The sequence below is a fragment of the Berghia stephanieae genome, chromosome 10 (genome assembly GCF_034508935.2).
Source record: "Berghia stephanieae isolate SIO BIC M18660-M18661 chromosome 10, UCSD_Bste_1.3, whole genome shotgun sequence".
Classification (NCBI taxonomy): domain Eukaryota; kingdom Metazoa; phylum Mollusca; class Gastropoda; order Nudibranchia; family Aeolidiidae; genus Berghia; species Berghia stephanieae.
In genome coordinates this window covers 45,851,303-45,876,167 of record NC_088369.1, presented here as the reverse complement: position 1 = coordinate 45,876,167, position 24,865 = coordinate 45,851,303, and the positions used below count along the sequence as shown (strand labels likewise).

The window sequence follows — 24,865 nt, the reverse complement described above, 5'->3', positions numbered from 1 at the left end:
CTTTGGCATCCAGACACCTTGCTAGATGGCACTGCATTGGGATGGACACTCCATGGGTGCCTTTCAAACGCACAACCTCTACACCACGGATCAGCACTCGTCGCAGATGGGAAAAGTTCTCTCTGAAATTTATTTTCAAAAAACTTCATTTCATAACAAGAGACTTCTAAGGCGAACATTTGAGAATTTTTTTTTTAAAGTTCATTTCACAACAAGAGACTTCTATAAAAGGCGAACATTTGAGAATTATTTTTTTTAAAGTTCATTTCATAACAAGAGACTTCTATAACCTACATCTTCTATAACTTCTATAGCCCAGATGAAATCGAGATCTTTTTTGTCTGACCCCCCCCCCCTGTCTACCCAGCAGTGAATGGGTTGCTGGGTCTCTTAGATCTTGTGGAAAGTACTTTGCGATAGACTAGCGTCCTATCCAAAGGGTAACAAGCAATTGCTATTGTCTGTTTCATGTTATAGAAACCGGGATAAACTCCGGCTCCATGGGTCTTATGGCCCCAAAGGACAAAGAAAGAAAAGAAAAGCTATTAATTAAGAGCTAAGTATTTCTTTATTCAGATGAGGCCGAATTAATCCCTGAAGAACTAAGAAATACTGCAGTGCCCTCCGTACTAAAGTCACAACAAGATCTTGACAGCCTCAAAACTCTGGCCCAGGACCGTGACCAATGGAAACAATTAACAACATGGATGGAGAGAGCAGATATACTCATCGACCATGACTGAATCACGCAATTCTCAGCAAGTGTCATTCAGACTGCGAGGCTTACTACTACTACTACTACTACTACTACTACTACTACTACTACTACTACTACTACTATTACTACTACTCCTACTACTATTACTACTACTACTACTACTACTACTACTACTATTAATACTACTACTACTACTACTACTACTATTCATGGCCAGGTAATCTTATTAGAAACAGCTGGAAATAACATATGATAAACATACTTGATTGAATTGCTACAAAACTTGAAAGCCGTATCCCACCATTCCTCTTGTTCTTGGGTACAGAATGGCCGACTGAGAGAGACGGGCAGCAGAGTAGGACGACCAGACTGGTCATCGTAAGAAAAGACATTGTCTGAGATGGATGATGCCGCACATCGAACAGAGGCCAGTAAATATGCCTGGGGAAAGATAGTACACACTTTAAAACTAGGTCAATTCTAACATTAAGATAGTACACACTTTAAAACTAGGTCAATTCTAACATTAAGATAGTACACACTTTAAAACTAGGTCAATTCTAACATTAAGATAGTACACACTTCAAAACTAGGTCAATTCTAAAATTAAGATAGTACACACTTTAAAACTAGGTCAATTCTAACATTAAGATAGTACACACTTCAAAACTAGGTCAATTCTAACATTAAGATAGTACACACTTCAAAACTAGGTCAATTCTAACATTAAGATAATACACACTTTAAAACTAGGTCAATTCTAACATTAAGATAGTACACACTTTAAAACTAGGTCAATTCTAACATTAAGATAGTACACACTTTAAAACTAGGTCAATTCTAACATTACGATAATACACACTTTAAAACTAGGTCAATTCTAACATTAAGATAGTACACACTTTAAAACTAGGTCAATTCTAACATTAAGATAATACACACTTTAAAACTTGGTCAATTCTAACATTAAGATAGTACACACTTTAAAACTAGGTCAATTCTAACCTTAAGATAATACACACTTTAAAACTAGGTCAAATTCTAACATTAAGATAATACTTTAAAACTAGGTCAATTCTAACATTAAGATAATACACACTTTAAAACTAGGTCAATTCTAACATTAAGATAATACACACTTTAAAACTAGGTCAAATTCTAACATTAAGATAATACACACTTTAAAACTAGGTCAATTCTAACATTAAGATAGTACACACTTTAAAACTAGGTCAAATTCTAACATTAAGATAATACACACTTTAAAACTAGGTCAATTCTAACATTAAGAAAGAAAGAAAAAAGGCTTCGTTAATTGAATAAAAAGTAAAAGAACACAAGGAAGAAAAGGAAAAAAGAAATAGAAGAAGAAGAAGAAGAAGAAGAAGAAGAAGAAGAAGAAGAAGAAGAAGAAGAAGAAGAAGAAGAAGAAGAAGAAGAAGAAGAAGAAGAAGAAGAAGAAGAAGAAGAAGAAGAAAGAGGAGAAGGAGGAGGAGGAGGAGGAGGAGGAGGAGGAGGAGGAGGAGGAGGAGGAGGAAGAGAAGGAGGAGGATGGATGGATGGAGGATGAGGAGGAGGATGTAGTGTTCGAGAAAAGGAGAGCAGGGGAAGGAGGGGGAAGAGGGAGGAGGAGGAGGAGGAAGAAGAAGGACAAGTGGGAAATGTTAATCTTAGCACTCCCAACTCACCAGAACATCCAACTGACAAAGATTTTCACTGCCAGCCGTTTCAATATTCTTCACGCTAAACTGGATGTTCTCCATCAAGTTGAAGTGATCTAGAAAATAAAAACAGAATAGGGACAAATTTAAAGGACGACCACCAACGACCATGCACACTGTGTTAAGCAGGGACCTAAAAAACACATAAAATGTGTAATGGTAGCACATCTGACCAGTAATCAGAAGCTCTTAGGTTCAATCCCCAGTCGAGGTAGAATGATTTTTTGGGATGTTTTTTATTTTCTTGTGTTTTTCTTTCCTGCTTTGTCTGGCACCTTTCATACACACTTGTTCTGATAAAATGTCTACGTAAAATAGATTCAGTCGAAGACCTCTCGTCTCTAAGATCTATGGCAGGAGATCGTGAAAGGGGGAGGATCTTACGCAGAGGATAGAAGAAGCTGCCAAGACATCCCTATCGTCTACTAGGAGGCAAAAGGTGCTGAGTCCATACCAGTCATTGCCCAAAGTGACTGTGCCGTAAATCTCTCCTTACCATTTTCAGGATTTTCTTCAAAATGTTATACCCATCATTTCACAAAACTAGTTTTGCAAGACACCATTAAGTTTTCATGACAATAACAATTTTTTTTTTTTTTTCAAATTTTGCGATGAACAAAAGAAATCTGAATGAGAAAAATGTCAGTTGTATGGTAACATTTTCCTACAATTGGTAACAGTAGTTGTATGGTAACATTTTCCTACAATTGGTAACAGTAGTCAGTTATCGTCTTGGTCCCTTCATGGAACATCAGGCGCCAACAAAGTTCTGCACATTCCATGTCTTTCCGGCCTCTTTCATCTCCTCATCAAATGTCTTCCTCCAGGCTGTGCCCAATGGTCTATCTCTCTTTCTCTTGCCCAGTGTGGACCATCTTAGTGTTGTGTGAGGCCCTCCAGGCTGTGCCCAATGGTCTATCTCTCTTTCTCTTGCCCAGTGTGGACCATCTTAGTGTTGTGTGAGGCCCTCCAGGTTGTGCCCAATGGTCTATCTCTCTTTCTCTTGCCCAGTGTGGACCATCTTAGTGTTGTGTGAGGCCCTCCAGGTTGTGCCCAATGGTCTATCTCTCTTTCTCTTGCCCAGTGTGGACCATCTTAGTGTTGTGTGAGGCCCTCCAGGTTGTGCCCAATGGTCTATCTCTCTTTCTCTTGCCCAGTGTGGACCATCTTAGTGTTGTGTGAGGCCCTCCAGGCTGTGCCCAATGGTCTATCTCTCTTTCTCTTGCCCAGTGTGGACCATCTTAGTGTTGTGTGAGGCCCTCCAGGTTGTGCCCAATGGTCTATCTCTCTTTCTCTTGCCCAGTGTGGACCATCTTAGTGTTGTGAGGCCCTCCAGGTTGTGCCCAATGGTCTATCTCTCTTTCTCTTGCCCAGTGTGGACCATCTTAGTGTTGTGTGAGGCCCTCCAGGTTGTGCCCAATGGTCTATCTCTCTTTCTCTTGCCCAGTGTGGACCATCTTAGTGTTGTGTGAGGCCCTCCAGGTTGTGCCCAATGGTCTATCTCTCTTTCTCTTGCCCAGTGTGGACCATCTTAGTGTTGTGTGAGGCCCTCCAGGTTGTGCCCAATGGTCTATCTCTCTTTCTCTTGCCCACTGTGGACCATCTTAGTGTTGTGTGAGGCCCTCCAGGTACCCAATGGTCTGCCTCTCTTTCTCTTGCCCAGTGTGGACCATCTTAGTGTTGTGTTAGGCAGTCTGGATTTTTTCATACTGAGAACGTGACCCAGCCATTTCCATCGTTTGTGCTTGACTTCATCCACAATGTTTTTCATTCTTGTTCACCTGAAGAGTTGTTCATTGGTAATATGCTGTTGCCGACCAAGTTTCAGGATTCTGCAGAAAATCGATTTTGGAAAGAATGTTATCAACTGTTGGTGACATTCTTTCCAAAATCGATTTTCTTGCCTTTCTGTTTTGTTTTGCACACCTTTACTCATTTCCCACAATTCACATTCCTTCCTGAAAGCCCCTATACCATTATGGCAATCGTACAAACATTGGCAATGGAACCATTCACGCATATTGTCATAACGAAATTTAAAAAGAGGTATCAATTAAAACAAGCAAACAAAATCAAACCAACAAAAAAATAGTTAAAAAATATATATAATAATAATAACAATGATGATGATGATGATGATGATGATGATGATGATGATAATAATAATACTAACAATCTTATATACTTTATATCAACCCTTGGTCGCCTAATTGGCGCTGGAAATGGATTTGACCTAAATCTTCCTACACGATTTCCAGTGCGAAGAAAAAAGCACTGACAACTTACAGTTTGGTTGGTAATCCATGTTGGGCGAATACCGTTGAAGACAGAGCCAAACCAGATGAGACAGCTTGCCCAGATGCACTTGATAGGCCACTGAAACAGAATTTACAAATCAAAATTTTAAAAATAAATAAACAAAAAGATATAAAAGAACCCCCCCACCCCTCTCCTCCAATAAAAGCAACTATTTAAAACAAGCATATTCAGTCAGATCAATCACTGGCCGCTAGTATCAATAAAATGTGAATATTTTTTTTTAAGAAAATCAAAATTTGAAGTTTAAAAAAAAACAATTCTGTATAAAACCAAAAGAGCACGATTATCACTCCTTTTTAAAAAATATGAATTGTCATTTTAAAATATTTCAGAATTGTGTCATGTAGTTTGAACATTTATCCTTTTCTTAGTAAAATAACATCGTCACTCATTTTAAAGATAAAACAATTTAATTTGGAGCAAAAAACAAAAACAAAAGTATTTTCAAAATCTGACTTTGGCCCAATTGGAGCCATAAAACTCTGCATAAATACCAAGTATCTGTATGTACAGTGTAGCTCTTCCTTGAAGGAAGACCAAATATATCTCTGATGTTGATCTCTTTTTTTTTAGTAATGAGATTTTAAAAATCTTGAGGTTTTATATAGCGCAATATCCACTAAACGTGCTTAAAGTCCTTTACAAGGGGTCCCTGTCCAACAGCAACATTTAACATTTACGACAAGACATGACACCTGTAAGGCAATATAATCTTTTCACACAGAGACAACACTGTTAACGGCCAGGTACTCATTTTACACCTGAGTATGGTGAGAGAATGTGAGTAAAGAGCCTTCTCCAAGGACTCAACTATGTGCAGAGCCAGGCTCGAACCCAGGACCTTCCGATCCGAAAACGAGTGTCATACCACTAGACAACATCGTCGCACAATGATAATGGATTGATGTTTTCATTGTTTGTTGTTGTTGGCTGATGAAGGGTTTTGAGCCAGAAATGCTCTATGTTTTGGTGTTTTGTGTTTTCATTGTTTGTTGTTGTTGGCTGATGAAGGGTTTTGAGCCAGAAATGCTCTATGTTTGGTGTTTTGTGTTTTCATTGTTTGTTGTTGTTGGCTGATGAAGGGTTTTGAGCCAGAAATGCTCTATGTTTGGTGTTTTGTGTTTTCATTGTTTGTTGTTGTTGGCTGATGAAGGGTTTTGAGCCAGAAATGCTCTATGTTTGGTGTTTTGTGTTTTCATTGTTTGTTGTTGTTGGCTGATGAAGGGTTTTGAGCCAGAAATGTTCTATTTTTGGTGTTTTATGTTTTCATTGTTTGTTGTTGTTGGCTGATGAAGGGTTTTGAGCCAGAAATGTTCTATTTTTGGTGTTTTATGTTTTCATTGTTTGTTGTTGTTGGCTGATGAAGGGTTTTGAGCCAGAAATGTTCTATGTTTGGTGTTTTGTGTTTTCATTGTTTGTTGTTGTTGGCTGATGAAGGGTTTTGAGCCAGAAATGTTCTATGTTTGGTGTTTTGTGTTTTCATTGTTTGTTGTTGTTGGCTGATGAAGGGTTTTGAGCCAGAAATGTTCTATGTTTGGTGTTTGTGTTTTCATTGTTTGTTGTTGTTGCTGATGAAGGTTTTGAGCCAGAAATGTTCTATGTTTGGTGTTTTGTGTTTTCATTGTTTTGTTGTTGGCTGATGAAGGGTTTTGAGCCAGAAATGTTCTATGTTTGGTGTTTGTGTTTTCATTGTTTGTTTGTTGTTGGCTGATGAAGGGTTTGAGCCAGAAATGTTCTATTTTTGGTGTTTTGTGTTTTCATTGTTTGTTGTTGTTGGCTGATGAAGGTTTGAGCCAGAAATGTTCTATGTTTGGTGTTTGTGTTTTCATTGTTTGTTGTTGTTGGCTATGAAGGGTTTGAGCCAGAAAATTTCTATGTTTGGTGTTTGGTGTTTTCATTGTTTGTTGTTGTTGGCTGATGAAGGGTTTTGAGCCAGAAATGCTCTATGTTTGGTGTTTTGTGTTTTCATTGTTTGTTGTTGTTGGCTGATGAAGGGTTTTGAGCCAGAAATGTTCTATGTTTGGTGTTTTGTGTTTTCATTGTTTTGTTGTGTTGGCTGATGAAGGGTTTTGAGCCAGAAATTTCTATTTTTGGTGTTTTTGTTTTTCATTGTTTGTTGTTGTTTGGCTGATGAAGGGTTTTGAGCCAGAATGTTCTATGTTTGGTGTTTTGTGTTTTTCATTGTTTTTTTGTTGGCTGATGAAGGGTTTTGAGCCAAAATGTTCTATTTTTGGTGTTTTGTGTTTTCATTGTTTGTTGTTGTTGGCTGATGAAGGGTTTTGAGCCAGAAATGTTCTATTTTGGTGTTTTTATTTTCATTGTTTGTTGTTGTTGGCTGAGAAGGTTTTGAGCCAGAAAGTTTCTTGTTTGGTGTTTTGTGTTTTCATTGTTTGTTGTGTTGGCTGATGAAGGGTTTTGAGCCAGAAATGTCTATGTTTGGTGTTTGTGTTTTCATGTTTGTTGTTGTTGGCTGATGAAGGTTTGAGCCAGAAATGCCTATGTTTGGTGTTTTGTGTTTTCATTGATTGTTGTTGTTGGCTGATGAAGGGTTTTGAGCCAGAAATGTTCTATTTTTGGGTTTTAAAGTTTTCATTGTTTGTTGTTGTTGGCTGATGAAGGGTTTTGAGCCAGAAATGTTCTATTTTTGGTGTTTTATGTTTTCATTGTTTGTTGTTGTTGGCTGATGAAGGGTTTTGAGCCAGAAATGTTCTATGTTTGGTGTTTTGTGTTTTCATTGTTTGTTGTTGTTGGCTGATGAAGGGTTTTGAGCCAGAATGATTCTATGTTTGGTGTTTGTGTGTTTTCATTGTTGTGTTGTTGTTGCTGATGAAGGTTTTGAGCCAGAAATTCTATTTTTGGTGTTTAGTGTTTCATTGTTTGTTGTTGTTGCTGATGAAGGTTTGAGCCAGAAATGTTCTATGTTTGGTGTTTGTGTTTTCATTGTTTGTTGTTGTTGGCTGATGAAGGGTTTTGAGCCAGAATGTTCTATTTTGGTGTTTTGTGTTTTCATTGTTTGTTGTTGTTGCTGATGAAGGGTTTTGAGCCAGAAATGTTCTATTTTTGGTGTTTATGTTTTCATTGTTTGTTGTTGTTGGCTGATGAAGGGTTTTGAGCCAGAAATGTTCTATGTTTGGTGTTTTGTGTTTTCATTGTTTGTTGTTGTTGGCTGATGAAGGGTTTTGAGCCAGAAATGTTCTATGTTTGGTGTTTTGTGTTTTCATTGTTTGTTGTTGTTGGCTGATGAAGGGTTTTTGAGCAGCAAATGTTTCTATTTTTGGTGTTTTATGTTTTCATTGTTGTGATTGTTGCTGATGAAGTTTTGAGCCAGAAATGTTCTATGTTGTGTTTTATGTTTTCATTGTTTGTTGGTTTGGCTGATGAAGGGTTTTGAGCCAGAAATGTTCTATGTTTGGTGTTTTGTGTTTTCATTGTTTGTTGTTGTTGGCTGATGAAGGGTTTTGAGCCAGAAATGTTCTATGTTTGGTGTTTTGTGTTTTTCATTGTTTGTTGTTGTTGGCTGATGAAGGGTTTTGAGCCAGAAATGTTCTATGTTTGGTGTTTTTGTTTTCATTGTTTGTTGTTGTTGGCTGATGAAGGGTTTTGAGCCAGAAATGCTCTATGTTTGGTGTTTTGTGTTTTCATTGTTTGTTGTTGTTGGCTGATGAAGGGTTTTGAGCCAGAAATGTTCTATGTTTGGTGTTTTGTGTTTTCATTGTTTGTTGTTGTTGGCTGATGAAGGGTTTTGAGCCAGAAATGTTCTATTTTTGGTGTTTTGTGTTTTCATTGTTTGTTGTTGTTGGCTGATGAAGGGTTTTGAGCCAGAAATGTTCTATGTTTGGTGTTTTGTGTTTTCATTGTTTGTTGTTGTTGGCTGATGAAGGGTTTTGAGCCAGAAATGTTCTATTTTTGGTGTTTTGTGTTTTCATTGTTTGTTGTTGTTGGCTGATGAAGGGTTTTGAGCCAGAAATGTTCTATTTTTGGTGTTTTATGTTTTCATTGTTTGTTGTTGTTGGCTGATGAAGGGTTTTGAGCCAGAAATGTTCTATGTTTGGTGTTTTGTGTTTTCATTGTTTGTTGTTGTTGGCTGATGAAGGGTTTTGAGCCAGAAATGTTCTATGTTTGGTGTTTTGTGTTTTCATTGTTTGTTGTTGTTGGCTGATGAAGGGTTTTGAGCCAGAAATGTTCTATGTTTGGTGTTTTGTGTTTTCATTGTTTGTTGTTGTTGGCTGATGAAGGGTTTTGAGCCAGAAATGTTCTATGTTTGGTGTTTTGTGTTTTCATTGTTTGTTGTTGTTGGCTGATGAAGGGTTTTGAGCCAGAAATGTTCTATGTTTGGTGTTTTGTGTTTTCATTGTTTGTTGTTGTTGGCTGATGAAGGGTTTTGAGCCAGAAATGTTCTATGTTTGGTGTTTTGTGTTTTCATTGTTTGTTGTTGTTGGCTGATGAAGGGTTTTGAGCCAGAAATGCTCTATGTTTGGTGATTTATGTTTTCATTGTTTGTTGTTGTTGGCTGATGAAGGGTTTTGAGCCAGAAATGTTCTATTTTTGGTGATTTATGTTTTCATTGTTTGTTGTTGTTGGCTGATGAAGGGTTTTGAGCCAGAAATGTTCTATGTTTGGTGTTTTGTGTTTTCATTGTTTGTTGTTGTTGGCTGATGAAGGGTTTTGAGCCAGAAATGTTCTATGTTTGGTGTTTTGTGTTTTCATTGTTTGTTGTTGTTGGCTGATGAAGGGTTTTGAGCCAGAAATGTTCTATGTTTGGTGTTTTGTGTTTTCATTGTTTGTTGTTGTTGGCTGATGAAGGGTTTTGAGCCAGAAATGTTCTATGTTGGTGTTTTGTGTTTTCATTGTTTGTTGTTGTTGGCTGATGAAGGGTTTTGAGCCAGAAATGCTCTATGTTTGGTGTTTTGTGTTTTCATTGTTTGTTGTTGTTGGCTGATGAAGGGTTTTGAGCCAGAAATGCTCTATGTTTGGTGATTTATGTTTTCATTGTTTGTTGTTGTTGGCTGATGAAGGGTTTTGAGCCAGAAATGCTCTATGTTTGGTGTTTTGTGTTTTCATTGTTTGTTGTTGTTGGCTGATGAAGGGTTTTGAGCCAGAAATGTTCTATTTTTGGTGTTTTGTTCTTTTTTCAAGCTGTTATATTCATTTTTGTTAAATATTTTGTTTTGTCAAAGTTATGAATTGCTTTGTATGTTCCTCATGATAGCTGCACTCGTATGTACACCATTATCATTTGTATATTCCTCATGATAGCTGCACTCGTATGTACACCATTATCATTTGTATATTCCTCATGATAGCTGCACTCGTATGTACACCATTATCATTTGTATATTCCTCATGATAGCTGCACTCGTATGTACACCATTATCATTTGTATATTCCTCATGATAGCTGCACTCGTATGTACACCATTATCATTTGTATATTCCTCATGATAGCTGCACTCGTATGTACACCATTATCATTTGTATATTCCTCATGATAGCTGCACTCGTATGTACACCATTATCATTTGTATATTCCTCATGATAGCTGCACTCGTATGTACACCATTATCATTTGTATATTCCTCATGATAGCTGCACTCGTATGTACACCATTATCATTTGTATATTCCTCATGATAGCTGCACTCGTATGTACACCATTATCATTTGTATATTCCTCATGATAGCTGCACTCGTATGTACACCATTATCATTTGTATATTCCTCATGATAGCTGCACTCGTATGTACACCATTATCATTTGTATATTCCTCATGATAGCTGCACTCGTATGTACACCATTATCATTTGTATATTCCTCATGATAGCTGCACTCGTATGTACACCATTATCATTTGTATATTCCTCATGATAGCTGTACTCGTATGTACACCATTATCATTTCATCTAAAGGCAGAGTTCAATACAGATATCCTTCTACTCCCTCTTCTTCTTCTTCCTCCTCCTCCTCCTTCTTCTTCATCTTCTTCCTTTTCTTCTTCTTCTTCTTCCTCCTCCTCTTCTTCATCTTCTTCTTCCTCCTCTTCTTCTTCTTCCTCCTTTTTCTTCTTCTTCTTCTTCTTCTTCTTGCTCCTCTTCTTCTTCTTACTCCTCCTCTTCTTCATCTTCATCATTTTGGAATCAAAGTTCTTGCTATACGTGCCTCTTGTACTTATTCCATGTATTCCTTACCCCTATCAATGTCCAAAAGTTGCCTCTGTGTCAGGGGTTCCTGGATCTTGCTGACCAACAAATCTGTGCTGTACAGAAACGAGTTGTCTGTGTGTTCCTGTGAGCTTCCACCTGGCGGATACACGGCTTCAAACACACGCCTGTGGCCTGGCCCTGTCATAACCTGTGCCTGGATGACCCTACTCCAGTCAGTCACATCACCCTGGGACAGCTGATGTATCATGTGACCTATTGGAAACAGTAAACATTATACCCAGTGGTGATGCCATTGCCCTGTGACCCATGAGATCATGTGACCTATAGGAAACAGTAAACATTATACCCAGTGGTGATGCCATTGCCCTGTGACCCATGAGATCATGTGACCTATAGGAAACAGTAAACATTATACCCAGTGGTGATGCAATTGGCCTGTGACCCATGAGATCATGTGACCTATTGGAAAGAGTAAACATTATACCCAGTGGTGATGCCATTGCCCTGTGACCCATGAGATCATGTGACCTATTGGAAAGAGTAAACATTATACCCAGTGGTGATGCCATTGGCCTGTGACCAATGAGATCGTCACATTTACATACATCCCATCATACCATACAATGAACCTATTACTTATTCAGATTTGTTTTGTAAATCACAAAGTGTGAAGAAAAATCTTTGATATATCGATAAGAACTCAATGCTGTTTTGTAAAGCTCGAATTACTGAACAAATCAACTTTAAAGAAAGGAAAGTGAAAAAATAATTTCAAGGCTGTGTGAAAATACACTGGGATGTGTTAAAACAATGATGGAGGCACGGAAGCAGAGGTGAAAGCACGAATAGGAAAGGCACAGGCTGCATTCACATCTTTGAACAGAGTTTGGAGAACTAAAGATATTTCCCTTCGACTAAAGCTAAGACTTTTCAACTCAAACGTGAAGTCTGTCCTACTGTATGGATGTGAAACTTGGAACGCATCACAGGCATGTATAAGGAGGGTCCAGATTTTCGTAAACAGGTGCATGCGTAAGCTACTCAGAATAAAATGGATGGATGGAATAAAAAATGAAGAAGTATGGAAAAGAACACAGCAGAAACCAGTGGGAGAGGAAATAGGAATAAGACGATGGAGGTGGATTGGACACACGCTTAGAAAGAATGACTCCACTATAACAAAGAAAGTATTGGACTGGAACCCTCAGGGCAAAAGATCAAGGGGAAGGCCACGAGGAACATGGAGAAGAATTAAAGAAGCTGATATACAGAGAAGTGGTAAGACCTGGAATGAGATTAAAAAGATAGCTCAGGATAGGGAAGGATGGAAACTGTTTGTCTGTGGCCTATACCCTGACCCAGGGTGAAAAAGGCAATGATGATGATGATGTGTTAAAACAATGCAAATCCAAAAAGTGTGAATCCATCGTTATTATAAACGGCCCATGAGCTATGCGCAGCGCTGTGGAACATTCCTAATTAACTTTACGGTCATTCGACTATGATTCATGAATTCTTTCTTTATTCAATTCTTTCTTTCCTTTTTAAAAATATTTGAATTTGACGAATTGACTGATTTCAGTTAATTGACTGGGAATTTACAGGTCTATATTACTAAATATAGATATAAATTCACTGCAAAAGTGTGTGTAGTTTTGATAGGTAGTTAATAGAATGATTTCTACCTAGTGGTGCTGTTCTGATTAAGCAGCTTGCACTGTATTATATGTTGTTGACTAAATTATACCTATAAATGAGCTCTATAAAAATTGATTGAAACTTTTCGTAATTCGTAACGGAAAAAATCCAAAGAATTGAAATGAATAGTAAACAGCAAGCTCGCTTGAGCAAAACAATGGCAGAAAACTAATTTACGCGGGAATTAATTAGGCTACTTACCATTGTTCCTTATAATTAGGTACCCAATCAGTGAAGAAACTAGAAACGGTCAACCAGTTTGTTTACAATATGAGGCAATCGAGATGTGCTTGTAGCAATCATTTAACTTTCGATTTGAAGGTGTCTACATAATGCACTTCCAATGTTCGAATTTTTCTTTTTCATACTTTTATTTCCCTCCATGTAAATGTGGTCAATTTTGGCTTAGATGAAACAGTGAAATTAAACGTTCAGCGGCTCAGTTAAAATTGGCGACCATTGGGATCACGACAGGTTTGAAAAGTGAAAAAGTAATTTCACGAAGGCTGTGTGAAAATACACTGGGATGTTTACAGGTCTAATTTAGTCAACAACATATAATACAGTGCAAGCTGCTTAATCAGAACAGCAACGCTCGGTAGAAATCATTCTAATTAACTACCTATCAAAACTACACACATCTTTTGCAGTGAATTTATATCTACATTTAGTAAGGACTTTACGGTCATTCGACTTTCATTCATGAATTCTTTCGTTATTCAATTCTTTCTTTCCTTCTTTAAAATATTGAATTTGACGAATTGACAGATTTCAGTTAATTGACTGAGAATTTACAGGTCTACTAAACGAAACTCATAGAACAAAAATAACGTCAGAAATACAACACATGAAATTAACAAATTACAATCTAGTTTCATCTGCAAACTGACCTGCTTGTGACAGTCTGTCATTGCTCTGCTGGTACCACCAGTTGTGAAATTTGACATATTCTTTGTGGGGCTTCAGAAACCAAGCAGCTTGTGCATCTAGAGGGGAAACCGTAAGGCAGGCCAAAAAACAAGCCCCACTTAGCTGATTTGCTTCCTGCCATTGAACAGATCCCTGAGGAAAAGGAAAGGGTAATAATAGATATAGCATATTTACTCGTACTTAACAAAGGCTAATAATATTGATATCGTATATTTACTCGTACTTAACAATCCTGCACACATACCAACCAACAAACATTTCATGACTTCACATTTGTTGTTAACAATCGGCCCACATACAAACCAATAAACATTTCATGACTTCACATTTGTAGTTAACAATCCTGCACACTCTATTATCTCATTCATCTGTAGTGTTTCATTAATCCTGTTTTGTTGATAAAGGGGAAACCCGAAACGTTCATTTGATCTGTTTTTGTAATTAAATTGAAGCTTATATTCGATTTCACATCGTTATTTATTTCCTCAAGCTTCGAGCAACAACGTTTACATTACACAAAATACGAGTAATACCCTGAAAAGATGCTTTTTTATCTCACCATCATGGCTCGTTTGATGATGAAGAGGCTGGCCAAATACAACACCTGTCCTTTCATCTCTTTGACCAGGGCGATCCACGAGTCCTCGGGTACGTTGACATTCTCCGCCTCGTTGACAGCCTGGTCAAATCTATAAAGAATCATAAAAAACAAGCAACATGATTACCAACATGAGGCATTTTAAAATTTAATTTAAATCGAGCTTTTATACAGCGCAATATCCACTAAACATGCTCAAAGCGCTTTACAAGGGGTCCCTGGCCAACAGCAACATTGAACAATTAGGACAGGACATGACGCCTGTTAGGAAATATTAGATTTTTTCAGACAGAGACAACGCTGTTAATGGCCAGATATTCATTTTACACCTAGTACAGTGAGAGCCTTTTCCAAGGACTCAACTATGCGCCGAGCGAGCAAGGCTCGAACCCAGGACTTTCCGATCCGAAAGCAAGTGTCATACGACTAGACCACATAGCCGCATAGGGCAATATCGATTAAACCTGCTCAAAGCACTTTACAAGGAGTCCCTAGCAAACAGCAACAGTTAACATGCAGGATGCAAAACTTGGCACATGTTAGGCGATATTACAAAGGCTGTTAACGGCCAGGTACTCATTTTACACCCAAGTATGATGAAAAATGTATGTAAAGAGCCCTTTCCAAGGACTCCAACTATGCGCCACTTAGAGCAGGACTCGAATCCTGGACCTTCTAGTCCGAAGGCGAGTCATACCACTAGCTCGCATTTCTCATAACCTTATTTTTGGAGGCAGCATGGCTCAGCAGTACGATCTTTAATTCCTACCCGAAAGGTACCGAGTTCGATCACCTGCCGCTGCACTGAGTGGCCTTGAGCAGGTCACCTTGCCTTAGCTTAATTTGCGGCGCTGCACTGTGGCTGACGTCTGGGTTATTCCAGTCCTTGGAATAGGCCCATGTTACAAATTTCCCCTATGGGATGAATAAAGGGAATTTTATTGTTTATTAATTTATATTTTTTAATTAATTATTTCTATTGTTGAAGAAAAAACAATAATCTCCGTTCTTCAGTAGTCCCTCAGAGCCATAAGATGGATGTATAGCGTTGGAGTCATCCCACGGTCTATAGTGCTAAACGAACATCAGCAAATGCTTGAAACACTTTGTATAGAACACTTACTGCAAAATGGGGGTCCCAATAGCTCAGTTGGTAGAGCACTCGCTCCACACGCATTGGGAACAAGATCGATCCTGAGTGCAGTCGAGATTTTTTTCTGACCCCCCTGTCCACCCAGAGGTAATTGGGCAGCTGCTGACCCCCCTGTCCACCCAGAGGTAATTGGGCAGCTGGGTCTGTTTGATCTGATGGAGACTACATTGCGATAGACTCTCTGACCCCCCTGTCCACCCAGAGGTAATTGGGCAGCTGGGTCTGTTTGATCTGATGGAGACTACATTGCGATAGACTCTCTGACCCCCTTGTCCACCCAGAGGTAATTGGGCAGCTGGGTCTGTTTGATCTGATGGAGACTACATTGCGATAGACTCTCTGACCCCCCTGTCCACCCAGAGGTAATTGGGCAGCTGGGTCTGTTTGATCTGATGGAGACTACATTGCGATAGACTCTCTGACCCCCCTGTCCACCCAGAGGTAATTGGGCAGCTGGGTCTGTTTGATCTGATGGAGACTACATTGCGATAGACTCTCTGACCCCCCTGTCCACCCAGAGGTAATTGGGCAGCTGGGTCTGTTTGATCTGATGGAGACTACATTGCGATAGACTCTCTGACCCCCTTGTCCACCCAGAGGTAATTGGGCAGCTGGGTCTGTTTGATCTGATGGAGACTACATTGCGATAGACTCTCTGACCCCCCTGTCCACCCAGAGGTAATTGGGCAGCCGGGTCTGTTTGATCTGATGGAGACTACATTGCGATAGACTCTCTGACCCCCTTGTCCACCCAGAGTTAATTGGGCAGCTGGGTCTGTTTGATCTGATGGAGACTACATTGCGATAGACTCTCTGACCCCCTGTCCACCCAGAGGTAATTGGGCAGCTGGGTCTGTTTGATCTGATGGAGACTACATTGCGATAGACTCTCTGACCCCCTGTCCACCCAGAGGTAATTGGGCAGCTGGGTCTGTTTGATCTGATGGAGACTACATTGCGATAGACTCTCTGACCCCCTTGTCCACCCAGAGGTAATTGGGCAGCTGGGTCTGTTTGATCTGATGGAGACTACATTGCGATAGACTCTCTGACCCCCCTGTCCACCCAGAGGTAATTGGGCAGCTGGTCTGTTTGATCTGATGGAGACTACATTGCGATAGACTCTCTGACCCCCCTGTCCACCCAGAGGTAATTGGGCAGCTGGTCTGTTTGATCTGATGGAGACTACATTGCGATAGACTCTCTGACCCCCCTGTCCACCCAGAGGTAATTGGGCAGCTGGGTCTGTTTGATCTGATGGAGACTACATTGCGATAGACTCTCTGACCCCCTTGTCCACCCAAGGTAATTGGGCAGCTGGGTCTGTTTGATCTGATGGAGACTACATTGCGATAGACTCTCTGACCCCCCTGTCCACCCAGAGGTAATTGGGCAGCCGGGTCTGTTTGATCTGATGGAGACTACATTGCGATAGACTCTCTGCCCCCCCTGTCCACCCAGAGGTAATTGGGCAGCTGGATCTGTTCGATCTGATGGAGAGTACATTGCGATAGACTAGCGTCCTATCCAAAGGGTAGCAAGCAATTACTATGATCCGTTTCACGATAAAGAAAGCGAGATAAACTCCGGCTCCGCGGGCCGACTGGCCCTGAAGGACTACTACTATTCATTGCAAAATATTTCAACTTTTCAGGTCTAGGACAAAATGCATAGTGGAAGCAACAGTAACAAAATTGATCATTTATATAGCGTACTTTACTTTACGTACTCAAAGCACTTTACAGAGGCTGTCTGGTCAACAACACTGACGTTCAGAATGAGACATGACGACTGCCAGGCAAAATTACAATATTTTCCAACAGAGTAGTAGTAGTAGTAGTAGTAGTTAGTAGTAGTAGTAGTAGTAGTAGTAGAAGTAGTAGTAGTAGTAGTAGTAGTAGTAGTAGTAGTAGTAGTAGTAGTAGTAAGTAGATAGTAAGTAGTAGTAGTAGTAGAAGTAAGATAGTTAGTGTAGTAGAAGTAGTTATAGTAGTAGTAGTAAGAGTATGTAGTAAGTAGAATGTAGTAGTAGTAGTAGTAGTAGTATAGTTAGTAGTAGTATAGTATGTAGTAGTAGTAGTAGTAGTATGTAGTAGTATATAGTAGTAGTAGTAGTGCAGTAGTAATTAGTATGTATATAGTAGTAGGTAGTAGTAGTAGTAGTAGTAGTAGTAGTAGTAGTAGTAGTAGTAGTAGTAGTAGTAGTAGTATAGTAGTAGTAGTAGTTAGTAGTAGTTAGTAGTAGTAGTAGTAGTAGTAGTAGTATAGTAGTAGTAGTAGTGTAGTAAGTAGTTAGTAGTAGTAGTAGTAGTAGTAGTAGTAGTAGTAGTAGTAGTAGTAGTATAGTATAGTAGTATAGTAGTAGTAGTAGTAGTAGTAGTGTAGTAGTAGTAGTAGTATAGTAGTAGTAGTAGTAGTTAGTAGTAGTAGTAAGTAGTAGTAGTAGTTAGTAGTAGTAGTAGTAGTAGTAGTAGTGAGAGTTAGTAGTAGTAGTAGTAGTAGTGTAGTAGTAGTAGTAGTAGTAGTAGTAGTAGTAGCAGCAGTAGTAGTAGTAGTAGTAGATAGTAGTGGGTATGTAGTAGTAGTAGTAGTAGTAGTAGTAGTAGTTGTAGTAGTAGTTAGTAGGTAGTAGTAGTAGGTAGTAGTAGTAGTAGTAGTAGTAGTAGTGTAGTAGTAGTAGTAGTAGTAGTAGTAGTAGTAAGTAGTAGTAGTAGTAGTAGTAGTAGTAGTGTAGTAGTAGTAGTGTAGTAGTAGTGTAGTAGTAGTAGTAGTAGTAGTATAGTAGTAGTAGTAGTAGTAGTAGTAGTAGTAGTAGTAGTAGTAGTAGTAGTAGTAGTAGTAGTAGTAGTAGCAGCAGTATCATTATAATCCACATCATCAAATCTTTTGGGTTTTTATAAAGGGCAATATTTCCAAGACTCACTTCTTCATCAGTTGAACTGAATGGTTGATTGGTTTGCTGGGCAGACTCAAGGAGGTCACGTTTCGCAATACATGCATATTCATCAGCAAGTAGCTGGTATCTGATGCACATTCTGGAAATCTTTGGCTGTATCTCTATTTGAAAAAAAAACCAAACAAAAATTAATCAAACTGGCTCTAATAAACAAAATTTTAAAAAAATAGGAAAAAAATAAATAAATAAATATAAATATATTAAATATATATATATTATATATATATCGGCTGTGCAGAAAGGTCAATTTTTGTAACATCCGACACAATTTCAAATTATTTCAAAAAGATGAGGCTGTACTGGACTGCCAGATTGCCAATTATTCCAGAAAAACTAATGAAACTGTTTTTTCAATAACTTAAAAAAAAAAATTTTTAAATCCTAATACTGACAACTTTTTGTGTTGAATGTTACAAAAATGATTTTTCGGCAATCTCGAAATATCAACAACAAAAAATAAATTAAAACAAATAATAAGCAGACTCTTACCTCAAAAACAATGAGAACACACTCATACCATGGCAAGGAATCATAAAATGCCGTGGTTAGGTCCGTGTCTACAGCCGCGTCGTACGCCTCCTCTATGCGATCCATGTCCAAGTACAGGTGAAGCAATTTGATTCGAAGGTCAAGGGCCTTTGGACGATTTATCTGTCCAAAAAAAAATAATAATCCAAGACACGGTGTAAATAACGCGTCTTCAATCTGAAATTGGTCATTGTGCTTCACAGTGCTCTATTTATTGAAGGCAAAATAATTTGTGTTGTGAGAAACATATAAATAAAACTTCCTTTTCATTGATTTCAAACAGTGACGTGTTTCATTTGTGGAATTCATCAATGCCTTACTCACAATGAAAATAAGTGTTAATTTTGCCTCATTATAAGTCAAAAATTGAATGGGTCAAATGTTGGAAATTGAGTTGTTGGTTGTTTTTTCTTCTCTCTCCTATTTCAATGAAGATAAAATATCACATTACATTACTCTACCAAAAACCCATTTTCATGAAATGACAAAGAAAAAAAAAGACGTTCTTAACTTTTGTCATTTGACCCTCCCCCCCAACCCCCCCTCATCCCAATCAATCCTTAAGATAGAACTGCTTGTTTTCAAAAAGCATTGATGGTAAATTATCGGTGAAAAGTTCTTGCCGATGCATGAGTAATAATCAGACGACAACGACGACGACTCACCATTTCATCCAGCAAAAGCTTTTCCATCTCAGCATTGCTGCTGCTGCCGTTACTTGATGACGAGGACAACAGCTGGGACTGGAAAAGAATACAGTAATACTTCATTAATACAACTGACAATAAACTTTCCATGAACTGAGAAAGAAAATGAATATATTAATTTTAGACAAGCAGAAAGCAAAATATTATATACAAGTTTAAACTTACATTTTTCAAAAATAAAGCTAAAAAAAAACATAAATTAAAGGAAACGTTAAAAAAAAATTTATATATATATATGTGTGTGTGTGTGTGTGTGTGCGGCGCTCTGAGAAAACCGGGTCAAAGTCGCTGAGAATGTAACGGAGATACTAGCAAAAACAGCTTGATGGATTTTATTTGGCTATTTTGGGTTTATGGTAGAAATCGAAAGACTATCAAATTAACTTTCGATTCACCAAGTATAAAGCCATAAAGTGGCTTGTAAATACTTTTAAAATCGTTTTTAATCATCTTACTTCTTTGTCTAAGGATGACGGTAACAACCATAAAGTGGCTTGTAAATACTTTTAAAATCGTTTTTAATCATCTTACTTCTTTGTCTAAGGATGACGGTAACAACCATAAAGTGGCTTGTAAATACTTTTAAAATCGTTTTTAATCATCTTACTTCTTTGTCTAAGGATGACGGTAACAACCATAAAGTCGCTTCTAAATACTTTTAAAATCGTTTTTAATCACCTTACTTCTTTGTCTAAGGATGATGGTAACAACCATAAAGTGGCTTCTTAATACTTTTAAAATCGTTTTTAATCATCTTACTTCTTTGTCTAAGGATGACGGTAACAACCAAAACCCGAGTTCAAAATATGATTTGCAACTTCCAAATTTCGGGCTTCATTTTCTTTACCCTTTCGATCACAAACCTCATCTGTTTGGTATCATTCGAAATGTCGTTAACTCAGCTGTTGAATGGGTTATAGTGCGCATGAATTTTTACTACGAATTCCATTACCACGATGTTTTGCGCATGAGGAGACTCTCGTTACACGAGAAGCGAAAATACTTCTCTTTTACTATCACCTCTTACACACAAAAGGAACAAATAATGTGTTTGAATTACTACGTAGCATCACATTGAACATTTACCAATATATTTGATATCTTTTCTCACGTTCTAGTGTATTTTAAATTTAAAACTGTCGTCGCTTTGTGATCCGAGCGGCAACTTTCGCTTCGAAACTTGTAAAAAAATGGCGACTTCCAGTCAACAACTTGCGAGACTTCTTAATCTTAACAATGATGATTCCGTTGTTTTATCCGATTTTATATCGGATTATATTCCTATCTTGTCTTTAATCATTATATTCGTTTTATAATGTTTCTACTATGATCAAGCAAGCTTTGAATGGTTGATATAGCTTTAGTAATGGGGTTTTAAGTGCCGTTGCTGTGAAAAAAACATTACTCTGACTTTAAATGCTAATTTTCTCAATTTCCCATTTCTGCCCCCCTGCGGACATAAACACTCATATCTTAGGATCTAATCAAGATATCGAGGTAAAATAAAGAACATATTGCACAGTAATGTGTTGGCCTTTGGCCTATACCACCAACTCAATTTTGAAAAATTGTAGGTTTGACCCTGTTTTCCCAGAGCGCCACACACACACACACACACACACATATATATATATATATATATATATATATATATATATATATATATATATATATATATATATATATATATATATATATATATATAAAACTGGTTCAAACAATTTTTGTGTTGCAATGTAGTCTTTTTAAAATAGAGTAACAGAAAAAATTTACATTAAAATATTGATAATAACTCTTTCAGTGCCATTGGCCCCACTGTGCGGCCAGACCAGAATCTGTTCTACTGGCCAATGGCTGCACAATGCGGCCGGTCTTGAAAGGCAAAAATAATAATGTAATCCAATCCTACTTTCTACAAAAGTACTATAAATTGAACCAATGGTATCATTTCTCACAACATTCAATTGGCCCTAGGGAGGTATTTTCTAATTGAGATTTTCGATGTTGCTTTGCCTTAGCTTGTCATTCTCACGCTGCCTCAATCAGGTGTCAGCCATTTTGTGACACGGAAATGCAAATATAACCTCAGCAATAAAAAAAGTTACTTTAACCAACCTATTTTAACTTTTTATAAAATCATACACCTCATCTCTATGCTCCCCCCCCCTCCCCCCTTTCCAAACAAACAAAGGAATGTTCTTCCACCCAAATAGCTGAATTTCACTAACCTCTGGAGGGGGGGGGGGGGGGTTTCTTTGGAAATGTATATTATACTACCCGTAACCAAATTGTTAACAAATTATTAGATTTCAAATAATCACCAAATTTACTCTCTTTATTCATCAAGACTTTTCTTTCACTCCATACACAGCCATAAATGAGTGACCTACCTTCATACGGTACACAATGTCACTGTGTGGAAACAGCTCCTCACATTTATGGAGCCAATACTGTGGAAAGACAGAGAAAGAAAAGAAATACATCAATGAACAATCTTATTTTTGAGACCAAAAACAAAAAAAAAAAAAAAACAACAAACAAACAAAAAAAAAACAACAAACAAAAAACATGAGCTTCTATTTAGTGCAAAATGTTCCCCAAGACCTTAACATGATACATCTTATATTTGAAAACAAATATATATAAACATATAATATATATATATATAAAATATATCAATATATATTTTTTTTTTATAAAAATTTAAAACCTCCCAAAAAACGACCTTGAGACCTCATGAAGGGGGCACAATCATTCATGGACCTGTAAATGAGCTCTATAAAAATTGACTGAGACTGAAACTCAACCTCACTGAAACTCTTTGTATCGTATCAGAAAAATCCAAAGAATCGAGATGAATAGTAAACAGCAAGCTCACTTGAGCAAAACAATGGCAGAAAACTAATTTACGTGGGAATTAATTAGGCTACTTACAATTGTTTTCTTATAATTAAGTACCCACATCAGTGAAGAAACGGTCAACCAGTTTGTTGTTTACAACGTGAGGCAATCGAGATGTGCTTGTCACAGTGTCCAAATTGCGATACTTTAATACCGCGGCCTCCCCACAGCCCTACCGCGGTAAAGCGATGCCAGATGTGCCAGGTGATGACTCACCCAGTTTCGGCAAGAAAACGAACGGCGCGCTTGCTGGACATGCATGTTATAGTAATTGTATGCAATCAACAGTTGGGCATTCCCGTTAAATCAAAACATGCCATTGAAAGCATGTAGGGTGGAAACTGTCAGTAATGATGTATGGTTGTGACATGACAAGTTTCATTAGTCTATGAATGATGGAATGATAGTTAGAACGAAACAAATGTAGGTCATTTTTAAACTGATTATCATTAACACTTTTCAATTAAAGTGTCGATTACAAGACAATGAATCCGTGGACATCTGATTTTTTTGTTTTATATTACTCTTAAAACTATTACAATTATAACTCATCCTCAATTTCTCTTGCGAAGTTCATAGTTAATCCAAAAAATGCTCTTGAAGTAGTTATCTATATCCCATTACTGAATTTTTTGAAAGTCTGCATAAAGGTTTACTGAAGCTAGCTTCACAATAATCTTGGAATTGTCAATCTTATAAAATCTTACTTTATACAAATAATTTTCAATTATCCAAATATGAAATTTTAAACATAATAGTTAACTTTATCAAAATGTGCGCATCAGTTTGTTTGTTTTATTTTAAAAGATAATTGAGAATTTCCCTTATTACTTTTTTTTTGCTTTCTTTGGTGACTTTCCTTGGTTGCGTAGTCGTGGTGATGTATGGAGAATATTTGCTTCCATGATGAGCTTGATTTTTTTAGTGTCCCTTTTAACACCACACATTGTTTTGTCCAAATTTCCTATGATTTGGTGACTGGCTTCAGTGCCTTGCTCTCCATGGAGCCCAAGACCAAACCCAAATCTGGCCATGAATGGAACGCAATGGTGCTCCAGTATGTGTTGTTTTGGAATGATCATGTTTGTGAAGTGTGTTCTAAAAAAGTGGAGATAATTATCGATGTTTTCTTGTGTCTTGTGTAACTGGGTTCTGTCTACAGCACAGCGTCATATTTTCGACTCTGAGCGCTGAGTTTGAAAATATTTGGAAAGAATTGGCGTCATAGACGGGATTTGAAAAAACAACAGAAAAACACAAAAACGTGCTTGATCCTTAGTCGTACAGAAAGGGACAGACATAGATTCGAACTAGCGTACAAAAAAAAAGAAGTTATAATGCATTAGGATTTGAAACCCTCAGTTCAAGATCTGGCCCAATCTGCTCGAGTCTGGATGCGATTTTAGCCAGACACAAGATAACACCCCAAGCCTATCATAGTCGGGCCTTTGTCGGCAACCACTGTCACAAGTATTTGACTGCGGAAGTCAGAGGGGCCTTATTAGAAGCTGTTGTGGAAGAAACATGCAAACACACATGCAATTTATTAACATGGCTGGGGAAATCAATGCTAAATTCACACAACTGAACACCCTATACCAAATTGTCCATGATAGCATTTCGCATTCCAAGCCTGTCACAGGCCCCCCTACCCACCTCCCCCGAGAACACATTGAGATAATACATTTGAGCACAAATGTGAATATTTAACATTTATCCCTAAATCGCTCATATCGCGAACTTATTCTAAAACTTATATTAAAAACAAAGACTTCAAAATAGGGAATCACGAAAAAAAATAAAACTTCATGGATCCAAACCAGAGTTATTAATTAAATTAATCACATCACTCACATCAAATTTGATATCATTCCAAGAGCGATAAGCAGTCGTATTTTAACTAATATTATTTTCCAAGTTGAAAACCAAGAAACAATAAAAATTACACAGAAACAAATCTGAACGTGGTGATAACATGAATAATGAAAATAAAATGAATTGTTCTGAAGGTTTGGTGGGGGGAAGGGGGCAAAAGAGGGGTTTTCAAAGCAAAGAATTGCATCACAGTGATGCACCACACGCGCATGCCACGCCAACGTCCGGCTTGCATACCTATCGTGTCACGGTCAATTACGTTTTTCCCGAGAGCAAGGGTATCAGGTATCAGGTGGTCAGCCTGATGTGAGGCGATTGAAGTAACGCTCAGAGTCGAAAATATGACGCTGTGTTGTAGCAATCATATAACTTTCGATTTGAAGGTGTCTTCATAACGCACTTCCGGCTTTCGCATTAAACTTTTTCATACTTTTAGGTTCTACCAAGTAAATGTGGTCAATTTTGGCTTAGACGAAACAGTGAAATTTATCGCTCAGCGGCTCAGTTAAAATTGGCTACCATTGGGATCACGACAGGTTTGGAAAGTGAAAAGATAATTTCACGAAGACTGTGTGAAAATACACTGGGGTGTGTTCAGACA

The 24,865-nt window shown here is 37.9% G+C and overlaps 1 protein-coding gene across 1 annotated transcript in view; it reads right to left on the bottom strand.

Moving 5' to 3' along the window:
* LOC144955870 (E3 SUMO-protein ligase RanBP2-like) overlaps positions 1–24,865 on the bottom strand; it is a 159,830-nt gene that overhangs the window by 121,588 nt on the left and 13,377 nt on the right. Inside the window, 11 exon segments of the mRNA XM_078886100.1 lie at positions 2–122; positions 981–1,159; positions 2,407–2,495; positions 4,726–4,815; positions 10,943–11,170; positions 13,507–13,678; positions 14,106–14,235; positions 18,221–18,354; positions 18,743–18,904; positions 19,447–19,524; positions 21,879–21,938. Of these exon segments, the coding sequence (XP_078742226.1) occupies positions 2–122; positions 981–1,159; positions 2,407–2,495; positions 4,726–4,815; positions 10,943–11,170; positions 13,507–13,678; positions 14,106–14,235; positions 18,221–18,354; positions 18,743–18,904; positions 19,447–19,524; positions 21,879–21,938 (1,443 nt within the window).